A 12345-nucleotide genomic window follows, 5' to 3' on the forward strand; every position below is an offset into this window, starting at 1 on the left:
GAAAAAGTCAAAATGTTGAGATTAATGTTGAAGTACAATCTCAAAAAAAAGTCGAAATGTCGAGAAAAAAGTCGAAATGTCAAGATTAATGTTGAAGTACAATCTTGAGAAAAAAACCTGAAATGTTGAGAAAAAAGTAAAAATTTCAAGAAAAAAGTCAAAATTTTGTGAAAAAAAGTCAAAGTGTTGAGATTAATGTTGAAGTACAATCTCGAAAAAAAAGTCGAAATGTCGAGAAAAAAGTGGTGACGGATCCACCGTTTCCCCACATACTTTGGAAAAAGTCAAAGCTTTGAAACTAAATAAAGTTTAGGACAAAACATGTGCAGAACAGTAGCAGCGGCCCGGCTGCATCCATCACATGTGGGATCTCAAGACGTTCTTTTTCTTTTTTGCATTCTGATAAATATTTCAGTTCAGTGTTCTCGAGTTAAAAAAACAACTAGCGCTGGTTTTACTCGCTGAGGGAAATGCATTATCTTCTGGACCAAAATGTACCTCGTATTTGTTTCCGTGGGCGACCCGTTGAAGGCAAGCAGGTGAAACACAATGATGGAACATGAGGACCACCCCTCATCGTCTCTAGCTTTAGCTCGTCTGTAATTATCATATGCTAACATGGCTTGTATCATGGACGTGGCCTCACGTACCTGGCTGTTTGTGCACGTTCATGTGTTGTTAAGGTGGGACTCTTGTGGCCTTTCCTTCTTCTAACTTTGATGAAAGTCAGGAAGAAGCTGAACATCTTAGTTGTAATACTTGACAGTAAAGTTCATTCCTGCGGGTTAAGTTTTAGGAGTTAGTGTTAGGTTTAGGGTTAGGGGTTAGGTTTAGGGTTAGGGGTTAGGGTTAGGGGTTAGTGGGTTAGGGTTAGGGTTAGGTTTAGGGGTTAGTGGGTTAGGGTTAGGGTTAGGTTTAGGGGTTAGTGGTAGGGGGTTCGGGGTTAGGGTTGGTTCCCAGGCGTGACATACTTCGTTACACGTTAAACGAGATTCGACACGTGTTCCTGGGGTTCATAGGAGCTTTTAGGGGCTTTTAGGGGTTTGTAAGAGTTCATAGGAGCTTTTAGGGGTTCCTAGGGGCTCGTAGGGGCTCGTAGGGATTCGTAGGGGTTCGTAGAGGTTAGGGTTAGTTCCCAGGCGTGACATTCTTCATTACACGTTAAATTCGATTCGACACGTGTTCCTGCGGTGATTATGATCAAACTGAACCAATGCTTCGAGGCCGAGTCAGACTCTCACCCCCAACCAAGTCCAGGTCTTTCTAAATCTGGTGATAAACCCTTAAACAACCGCGTTAGAGGGACAAGAGGGTGTATTATCCTCTGATCTGGGCTGTGACTTCACCGTCAGCCGCAGATCTGAAGGACGTTTCTTCACATCTGCTCTCCTCTGAAAAGTGACGGGCGTTTCTTCCTCTCCAGCACAAAGTGTTTATTTTCCGTCCAAACGCATCTCCAGACGGTTCGGGGAGGGTTTTTTTCACAGCTCAGAGCTAATTTTAGTAACACAGATGCTTCCACTCCTGAAGAGCAGTAAACTATTTATTCAGCCTCTTAAACCCCCGACACAACGCTCACAGTGATGTTACGATGTTATCAGTTTGACCGTAGAGCTCCGGTCACCTTCAAGCTAAAAGAGCATCTATATTTTCTCCGTGATGCGACTCGGCGTGACTCTCGTCCTCCTCACCTGCCGTCGGGGGTTCGTGGGTTTAATCTCTGATTTGGGGGTTTGTCCTCTCTCACTCTGCACCCCCATCACGGTGCGGTTGCCGTGGCGACGGTTGCTAGGGAAGCTTCACCCCGCTAACACAAGAGCCGCAGTTACGCAACATCGTTGGAGGAGTGTAAAGGTGTAAAGGTCCGGTTTCATCTCCCTCCTTTCATTTATTAACTCTAGCTTTTACAACTCCTGGACCGGCTGTTCTCTCCCACACACCGACCCAACTGTTGATCACGCAGCAGTTACCGGAGGTGTAGAAGTACCTGAACATGCACCTGAACATGTACCTGAACATGTACCTGAACATGCACGCGTCCCGCTGCTCTCTCAGTGCTCGTACTACCGTCTCCGCTGAGTTTAAACTGATAAGACTGTCAATAATTATATGGAGAAACCATTCTTTTTTATTTAAATCAGCTGTTTCACTTATTTTCAGTGGTTTCCAGTTGTTCGTAGAGGTTCGTAGAGGTTCGTAGAGGTTCGTAGAGGTTCGTAGAGGTTCGTAGGGGCTTTTAGGGGTTCGTAGGGAGTTTCCAGTTGTTCGTAGAGGTTCGTAGAGGTTTTGTAGGGGTCCATAGGGACTTTTAGGGGTTCGTAAGGGGTTCGTAGCTTTTAGCTTGCTCAGCCAGTATGTTCTGCCGACTGAACATGAAGCACCTCGGTGCTGAGGTGGTTAAGCTAAAGTGGTCTAAGGTGTTTACTAAGGACGTCGCACAGTGATTGACAGGTCTTGATTGTTGACCAATGTTTTCGGTCACAACTGCTATTTCCCACATTATTGATTAAATAACAGGTGTTTTTAACTCTGCTGGTGTTTTTAACTCCTGGTCTTTTTAACTCTGCTGGTCTTTAATCGCCGGTGTTTTTAACTCTGCTGGTCTTTTCCTGCTGAAGTGGAGCGTTGTTGCTGAAGTGGACGGTTGTTGCTCCCGCTGCTGCGTCGTTATTGGCTCTCGAACCCCCGGTTGGCTCCGTTTCTCTGCGGTTCTGAGTGGAAACGCTGCAGCGTTCGGCCGTGGGAGTGTGTGACTGAGCCGTGTGGGAGTTCATCAGCTCATTACAGACTAACCGTCCTCTTTTGTTCACTTTTTAATCTGAAAGAATGCATTTCCACTTTTAGAAACCCATGTAGGCTTCGTGTAATTTTGCACATCTCCTAGCAACAAGGACTTGGGAAGAAACTAAATACTTTTCCTGGGTGTCGCTGTCAGAGCGCTGGTGGGGGGGGAATGGAAATCTGGATGCAACAACATCAACATCTGCAGGTGGAAACATCAACATCTGCAGGTGGAAACATCAACATCTGCAGGTGGAAACATCAACCCCTAAACCCCGACATGTTCCTGGAGAACTGGTGGAAAGAGGTTTCAGATTCAAAACAGATAAAAGTGGCACATTTAAAGCAGGAATGTGGGCTGCAGACGATGCCCGGGGGAAGAAAAGGCAGGTGTAGAGAGGAGCTGGAACTTCTCTGATACCCCTTTTCCACCAAACCGGTTGCAGGGCTGGTGCTGGTTCACAGTTACGTTGCTGCGTTTGCGTGGTCTCTCTGGACTGGATTTTTCCAACAATCTCATTCTTTTCCTTGAACTCAGAAATTAGCCCTGCTTAGGTTTTGTGGCCGAAACCAAAAATAATAATAAACACTTGGCCGAATACCAAATAACATACTGAACAATGGTTCTTCAGCAGTTTTTCATTTATTTTGCCAATTTTATTCATCATTGCATAAATCAAATAAATGTGCTTTAGGCTTTTCAAAGAAAACAACGACCCAACAACGACACATAACTACGTTCTTCTCTTGAAAAAACACACTTGCACCGCGGCTTTAGAGGAAAAAGACGCTACAGAGAGGAGTGAGGATGCAACAGCATCAGAAGAGCAGGGAAATTAGCGCCAGTCACAATTTGTCTTACTGTACTTTTTTTTCATTTTTCATTTTTCATTTCTGGGTTATTTTCTTGGAGGATTTCATCAAACATATCAGACGGTGAGTTTTCTCCACCGCGTCGGTAGTTCGGGCCCTTTTCTCTGCTGTGCGTCCCGTGACGTCTCCATCACCGAGCGATTTCCCAAATCCAACTCAGCCTGGATCATTTCTCGTGTCCTCTATTTTTTCCCACATCCCAGTAATGATCTGACATGTTTGCTGCATTTAGCACTGCCGTTATTAATTGTTTTTTTTCTCCACTTATTCCACCAAAACCGGAAGTGTTTTCTTTTTGCTTTTTTCGGCCGAACAATTTCGGTTACCGAACATTCGGTGCATCACTAACCAATATGAAGTATTTCAGGACGGTGAAAGCGTCTCATTGATCTCCGGTAGGAACCTGGTAGTTGAACCTCCTCCTCTCTTCTCCTCAGACGTGCTGGTGAACGGGCAGCCGTGCGACTGCGACGTCGTAGCCGACTGCGTGGTGGGCGACGCCGTGACGCTGGAGGTGAAACTGACCAACCGCAGCAGGAGCCCGGTGGGGCCGCTGGCCCTGACCGTGGTGCCGTACCAGGACTACCAGAACGGAGTCCAGAACCACGACCTGGACCGGGCCGTCACCTTCATCGGATCCAGCACCTTCTACATCCACGCCGTGAGTCCGGGGGCATTTTTAACGGTTTTAACTTCATTCAGTCATTTTACCCAGATTTCATGTTCGGTGGAGATCAGAAATACGAGATCAGAAATACGGTGAAATTCATTAGTTTCAGTATCCAATCATTTCAAACTAGAACCACAAACCAGGAAGGGGCATGTAGGGGCTTGTAGGGGTTCGTAAAGGTTCGTAGGGGGACGTAGAGGTTCGTAAAGGTTCATAGAGTTTCGTAGGGGGGACGTAGAGGTTCGTAAAGGTTTGTAGAGTTTCGTAGGGGGGACGTAGAGGTTTGTAAAGGTTCATAGAGTTTCGTAGGGGGGACATAGAGGTTCGTAGGGGAGACGTAGAGGTTCGTAAAGGTTCGTAGAGTTTCGTAGGGGGGACGTAGAGGTTCGTAAAGGTTTGTAGAGTTTCGTAGGGGGGACGTAGAGGTTCGTAGGGGGGATGTAGGGGTTCGTAGGGGGGGCGTAAAGGTTCGTAGGGGGATCGTAGGTGCTAATGTAGAAGATAACGTAGTCATACAGAACTTGCAAAGACGAAACAGCAGAAGCAACAATGTGAACTTAAATGTCTCATCAGTCCAGACCTCAGGGCGGGGCTGGGGGGGCTGGGGTCTCCGGTTCAGCGGTCATTAACGTCTCGTCCTGCCGTTTCCGTCTCCAGGTGGACTCCGGCCGGAGCTCGGTCTGCGAAGGCGCGCTGCTCTTCCTCTACGCCGGAGACTTTTACCTCAACATCAAGTTCCAGGACGACCGGAACGACCGGAGCGACCGGAGCCGGCGGGAGCTGCCGCTGGCCTGGTTCACGCTGCCCAGCGTGCACGTCCGGGCCCGGGAGGGGCCCCTGCAGGCTGGGGCCTAGGGCCCTAAAGGGGGCGGGGCTTAGGGCCCTAAAGGGGGCGGGGCTTAGGGCCCTAAAGGGGGCGGGGCTTAGGGTCCTAAAGGGGGCGGGGCTTAGGCCCCTAAAGGGGGCGGGGCTTAGGGCCCTAAAGGGGGCGGGGCCTAGGGTCCTAAAGGGGCGGGGCTTAGGACCCTAAAGGGGGCGGGTCCTAAAGGGGCGGGGCTTAGGGCCCTAAATGGGGCGGGGCTCCGGGATCCCCCAAAACATGAATGAACTGAATTACATGTAAATACACATTTTCAAGAGATGACCGTGTTTGTGTTGCTGAAAGGAAAGTGTCTCCAGGTTAATCTGAGTTGTGATGAAGTATCTGAGAGTAAACGACGTCCTGCTAACGACGTAGCCGCAGCAGTTTGAGCTGATTAGGTTTATCTGTATTCAGTGATCCGTGTGTTTCTGTCGGACCGACGAGGATTAAATTAATCCGGGTTGTTTAGATGAACCTGAAGAGTCCGTCGTCACCTCTGTGTCTTTAAACTGCTGATGAAACACACGCTGTAAATAAAGGTGTAAAAAAGGTGTTTTTGATGATGATTTAAGCGTTTCCAGGCACTGTTTCTGGCCCCAGGAAACGTCCTGCACACTCATTTACATATATGTGGGTCAATGACAAATAAGGATTTTCAACAGGTCAATTTTAAAATAATAAAAAAAAGAACATCTATTGCCGTAGTTCAAACATTAAGAAAGTTGTGTACACATAAATTCATATAAAAATGTTAAATTAAGTGATTTCAGAGTTTTTTGTCAAGATGAATTGGCACTAGCCTTAAAAAAAAGTCATGTGGTGCAACCGTGATTCATATTAAAATAAATACATTTCCTTAACATCTTTTTTTTTATTTTTACAAGTTTTCAGTATTATACAGAAATGGTTGTTTTTTAATGGTCGCACCACATGATATTTCATAAAATGGACATCAGTCAAACTTTGTTTGTATATTATGATGGAAATATAAATGCAAATGTGTTGCAATCTTACACACTACAAGACGTTTCGGAAATCCTGCCAGATAGAAGAAGATTGATTTAAAAACATTTAGAGTGATTTCAAAAAAAGTTTTCAAAACAACAGTCCTGGTCGGACGGTCGCACCACATGACATTTTGACGCTTAAAACTACAAAAAAAATCCCAATAACTATATATATACACACATATATATATATATATATATATATATATATATATATATATATATATATATATATATATATATAATGTATATGTTATTGATAATAATAATAATAATGATATGAATAATAATACTAATGATATATAATCGTAGTATTATGATTATTATTAATAATAATAATTATTATTATTATTATTATCAATAATAATAATAATAATAATAATATGAATATTAATAATAATAATAATAATAATAAACATTACAGATACTATAGAGTTCCAAATAAGATATTGGTTTTATTTAATCCTTCATCAACAACATGAACAGTGACTTTACCTTCTCAGAACCGAAGGGCCCAGAGCAGAATTTAACCATCAGTCATTGAGTTTAAATGAGTTTTTATTTGTGTTTTAATCAGATGTTTCCACTGCTTTAACCTCCAGCTTCATTAACTGCAGCACAAGCAGAAAAACCTCTAATTCTGATCCTAATCAGCCTGAAATCCTCCATCAATCTGGGCCGAGGCAGTTCCTCTCCGCTCGATATTAGTTAGTTACAAAAGCAAACGAGAGATTTTCATTTAGAGGCAAAACAAATCAGCTCAGCTGGAGACGAGACGTGAGGAATAAGTCACTCACGCACATGAATCTGCATGAACAGATCAATGAATCTGCATGAACAGATCAATGAATCTGCATGAACAGATCAATGAATCTGCATGAACTGATCAATGAATCTGCATGAACAGATCAATGAATCTGCATGAACAGATCAATGAATCTGCATGAACTGATCAATGAATCTGCATGAACAGATCAATGAATCTGCATGAACAGATCAATGAATCTGCATGAACAGATCGATGAATCTGCATGAACAGATCAATGAATCTGCATGAATAGATCAATGAATCTGCATGAACTGATCGATGAATCTGCATGAACAGATCAATGAATCTGCGTGAACAGATCAATGAATCTGCATGAACAGATCAATGAATCTGCATGAACAGATCAATGAATCTGCATGAACTGATCAATGAATCTGCGTGAACAGATCAATGAATCTGCATGAACAGATCAATGAATCTGCATGAACAGATCAATGAATCTGCGTGAGCAGATCAATGAATCTGCATGAACTGATCGATGAATCTGCATGAACAGATCAATGAATCTGCATGAACAGATCAATGAATCTGCATGAACAGATCAATGAATCTGCATGAACAGATCAATGAATCTGCGTGAACAGTGACGGCTGCTTTGATATGGAAAGACGGAGAGGACGGTGGGACGGGGGGGAAGATTACGGTTCCTGCTGGTTCCTGGTCCAGATCTGCAGAGGAACCTGCAGGACCTGAATAAAGAAATAAAGAAATGAATGAATGAGGAGTGAATAAGGATTGAAAAAGGAGTGAATGAGTGAATAAGGAGTGAATAAGGAGTGAATAATGAGTGAATGAGTGAATCAGGAGTCAATAAGGAGTAATAAAGGAGTTAATGAGTGAATAAGGAGTGAATAAGGAGTGAAAAAGGAGTGAATGAGTGAATAAGGAGTGAATAAGGATTGAAAAAGGAGTGAATGAGTGAAAAATGAGTGAATAAGGAGTGAAAGAGTGAATACGGATTGAATAAGGAGTGAAAAAGGAGTGAAAAGGGAGTGAATGAGTGAATAAGGAGTGAATAAGGAGTGAATAATGAGTGAATGAGTGAATCAGGAGTGAATGAGTGAATAAGGAGTGAATGAGTGAATAAGGAGTGAAAAGGGAGTGAATAAGGAGTGAATGAGTGAATAAGGAGTGAATATGGAGTGAATAAGGAGTGAAAGAGTGAATACGGATTGAATAAGGAGTGAATAAGGAGTGAATGAGTGAATAAGGAGTGAATAAGGAGTGAATGAGTGAATAAGGAGTGAAAAGGGAGTGAAAAATGAGTGAACAAGGAGTAAATAAGGAGTGAATGAGTGAAAAAGGAGTGAATAAGGAGTGAAAGAGTGAATATGGATTGAATAAGGAGTGAATAAGGAGTGAATGAGTGAATAAGGAGTGAATGAGTGAAAGAGGAGTGAATAAAGAGTGAATGAGTGAATAAGGAGTAAATAAGGAGTGAATGAGTGAATAAGGAGTAAATAAGGAGTGAATGAGTGAATAAGGAGTGAAAAAGGAGTGGAAAAGGAGTGAATGAGTGAAAAAGGAGTGAATAATGAGTGAATGAGTGAATAAGGAGTGAATAAGTAGTGAATGAGTGAAAAAGGAGTGAAAATGGAGTGAAAAAGGAGTGAATAAGGAGTGAATAAGGAGTGAAAAAGGAGTGAATAATGAATGAATGAATGAATGAATGAGTGAATAAGGAGTGAAAAAGGAGTGAAAAGGGAGTGAATGAGTGAATAAGGAGTAAATGAGTGAATACGGATTGAATAAGAAGTGAATAAGGAGTGAATGAGTGAATAAGGAGTGAATGAGTGAATCAGGAGTGAAAAAGGAGTGAATAAGGAGTGAATAAGTGAATAAGGAGTGAATATGGAGTGAATAAGGAGTGAATGAGTGAATAAGGAGTGAATAAGGAGTGAATAATGAGTGAATGAGTGAATAAGGAGTGAATGAGTGAATAAGGAGTTAAAAAGGAGTGAAAAAGGAGTGAATGAGTGAATACGGAGTGAATAAGGAGTGAATGAGTGAAAAAGGAGTGAAAAGGGAGTGAATAAGGAGTGAATGAGTGAATGAGTGAAAAAGGAGTGAATGAGTGAAAAAGGAGTGAATAAGGAGTGAATGAGTGAATAAGGAGTGAATAAGGAGTGAATGAGTGAATAAGGAGTGAATAAGGAGTGAATGAGTGAATAAGGAGTGAATAAGGAGTGAATGAGTGAATAAGGAGTGAATGAGTGAAAAAGGAGTGAATAAGGAGTGAATGAGTGAATAAGGAGTGAATGAGTGAATAAGGAGTGAATGAGTGAATAAGGAGTGAATAAGGAGTGAATGAGTGAATAAGGAGTGAATAAGGAGTGAATGAGTGAATAAGGAGTGAATAAGGAGTGAATGAGTGAATAAGGAGTGAATAAGGAGTGAATGAGTGAATAAGGAGTGAATGAGTGAAAAAGGAGTGAATGAGTGAATGAGTGAATAAGGAGTGAATAAGGAGTGAATGAGTGAATAAGGAGTGAATAAGGAGTGAATAAGGAGTGAATGAGTGAATAAGGAGTGAATAAGGAGTGAATGAGTGAATAAGGAGTGAAAAATGAGTGAATGAGTGAAAAAGGAGTGAATGAGTGAATAAGGAGTGAATAAGGAGTGAATAAGTGAATAAGGAGTGAATAAGGAGTGAATGAGTGAATAAGGAGTGAATGAGTGAATAAGGAGTGAATGAGTGAATAAGGAGTGAATGAGTGAATAAGGAGTGAATGAGTGAAAAAGGAGTGAATGAGTGAATAAGGAGTGAATAAGGAGTGAATGAGTGAATAAGGAGTGAAAAATGAGTGAATGAGTGAATAAGGAGTGAATGAGTGAAAAAGGAGTGAATGAGTGAATAAGGAGTGAATAAGGAGTGAATGAGTGAATAAGGAGTGAAAAATGAGTGAATGAGTGAAAAAGGAGTGAATGAGTGAATAAGGAGTGAATAAGGAGTGAATAAGTGAATAAGGAGTGAAAGGGGAATACGGATTGAATAAGGAGTGAATGAGTGAATAAGGAGTGAATAAGGAGTGAATGAGTGAAAAAGGAGTGAATGAGTGAATAAGGAGTGAATAAGGAGTGAATGAGTGAATAAGGAGTGAATGAGTGAATAAGGAGTGAATGAGTGAATAAGGAGTGAAAAAGGAGTGAATGAGTGAAAAAGGATTGAATAAGGAGTGAATAAGGAGTGAATGAGTGAATAAGGAGTGAATGAGTGAAAAAGGAGTGAATGAGTGAATAAGGAGTGAATAAGGAGTGAATGAGTGAATACGGATTGAATAAGGAGTGAATGAGTGAATAAGGAGTGAAAAATGAGTGAATGAGTGAAAAAGGAGTGAATGAGTGAATAAGGAGTGAAAAGGAGTGAATAAGGAGTGAATAAGGAGTGAATGAGTGAATAAGGAGTGAATAAGGAGTGAAAAGGGAGTGAATGAGTGAATAAGGAGTGAATAATGAGTGAGTGAATGAGTGAATAAGAAGTGAATAAGGAGTGAATGAGTGAATAAGGAGTGAATAATGAATGAATGAGTGAATAAGGAGTGAATAAGGAGTGAAAAAGGAATGAATGAGTGAATAAGGAGCGAATGAGTGAATCAGGAGTGAAAAATGAGTGAATAAGGAGTGAATAAGGAGTAAATAAGGAGTGAATGAGTGAATGAGTGAATAAGGAGTGAATAAGGAGTGAATAAGGAGTGAATAAGGAGTGAATGAGTGAATAAGGAGTGAATAAGTGAATAAGAAGTGAATGAGTGAATCAGGAGTGAAAAAGGAGTGAATAAGGAGTGAATGAGTGAATGAGTGAATAAGGAGTGAATAAGGAGTGAATAAGGAGTGAATGAGTGAATAAGGAGTGAATGAGTGAATAAGGAGTGAAAAAGGAGTGAATAAGGAGTGAATGAGTGAATAAGGAGTGAATGAGTGAAAAAGGAGTGAATAAGGAGTGAATAAGTGAATAAGGAGTAAATAATGAGTGAATGAGTGAATAAGGAGTTAAAAATGAGTGGAAAAGGAGTGAATGAGTGAAAAAGGAGTGAATAAGGAGTGAATGAGTGAATAAGGAGTGAATGAGTGAATAAGGAGTGAAAAAGGAGTGAATAAGGAGTGAATGAGTGAATAAGGAGTGAATGAGTGAAAAATGAGTGAATGAGTGAATAAGGAGTGAATAAGGAGTGAATAAGTGAATAAGGAGTAAATAATGAGTGAATGAGTGAATGAGTGAATAAGGAGTGAAAAATGAGTGGAAAAGGAGTGAATGAGTGAATAAGGAGTGAATAAGGAATGAATAAGTGAATAAGGAGTGAATAAGGAGTGAAAGAGTGAATACGGATTGAATAAGGAGTGAAAAGGGAGTGAATGAGTGAATAAGGAGTGAATAAGGAGTGAATGAGTGAATAAGGAGTGAATAAGGAGTGAAAAAGGAATGAATGAGTGAATAAGGAGTGAATAAGGAGTGAATGAGTGAATAAGGAGCGAATGAGTGATTCAGGAGTGAAAAATGAGTGAATAAGGAGTGAATGAGTGAATAAGGAGTGAATATGGAGTGAATAAGGAGTAAATAAGGAGTGAATAAGTGAATAAGGAGTGAATGAGTGAATCAGGAGTGAAAAAGGAGTGAATAAGGAGTGAATGAGTGAATAAGGAGTGAATAAGGAGTAAATAAGGAGTGAATAAGTGAATAAGGAGTGAATGAGTGAATCAGGAGTGAAAAAGGAGTGAATAAGGAGTGAATGAGTGAATAAGGAGTGAATAAGTGAATAAGGAGTGAATGAGGGAATAAGGAGTGAATATGGAGTGAATAAGGAGTAAATAAGGAGTGAATGAGTGAATAAGGAGTGAATAATGAGTGAATGAGTGAATAAGGAGTGAATGAGTGAATAAGGAGTGAAAAAGGAGTGAATAAGGAGTGAAAATGGAGTGAAAAGGAGTGAATAAGGAGTGAAAAAGGAGCGAAAAGGAGTGAATGAGTGAATAAGGAGTGAATGAGTGAATACGGATTGAATAAGGAGTGAATAAGGAGTGAATGAGTGAATAAGGAGTAAATAAGTGAATAAGAGTAAATAAGGAGTAATACGGAGTGAATAAGGAGTGAAAAAGGAGTGAATAAGGAGTGAATAAGGAGTGAAAAAGGAGCGAAAAGGAGTGAATGAGTGAATAAGGAGTGAATGAGTGAATACGGATTGAATAAGGAGTGAATAAGGAGTGAATGAGTGAATAAGGAGTAAATAAGTGAATAAGAGTAAATAAGGAGTAATACGGAGTGAATAAGGAGTGAAAAAGGAGTGAATAAGGAGTGAATGAGTGAATAAGGAGTGAATAAGGAGTG

General features: G+C 41.0%; 1 protein-coding gene across 1 annotated transcript in view; it reads left to right on the forward strand.

Annotated features, from left to right (window-relative positions):
* Positions 1–5210, forward strand: part of trappc9 (trafficking protein particle complex subunit 9) — a 242784-nt gene extending 237574 nt beyond the window's left edge. The window contains exons 23-24 of the mRNA XM_061742257.1: positions 4092–4315; positions 4982–5210. Of these exons, the coding sequence (XP_061598241.1) occupies positions 4092–4315; positions 4982–5179 (422 nt within the window). The 3' untranslated portion in view covers positions 5180–5210. The remainder of the gene's footprint in view (positions 1–4091; positions 4316–4981) is intronic.
* The last annotated feature ends 7135 nt before the right edge of the window (positions 5211–12345 follow it).

Source organism: Cololabis saira, chromosome 15, assembly GCF_033807715.1.
Source record: "Cololabis saira isolate AMF1-May2022 chromosome 15, fColSai1.1, whole genome shotgun sequence".
NCBI lineage: Eukaryota > Metazoa > Chordata > Actinopteri > Beloniformes > Belonidae > Cololabis > Cololabis saira.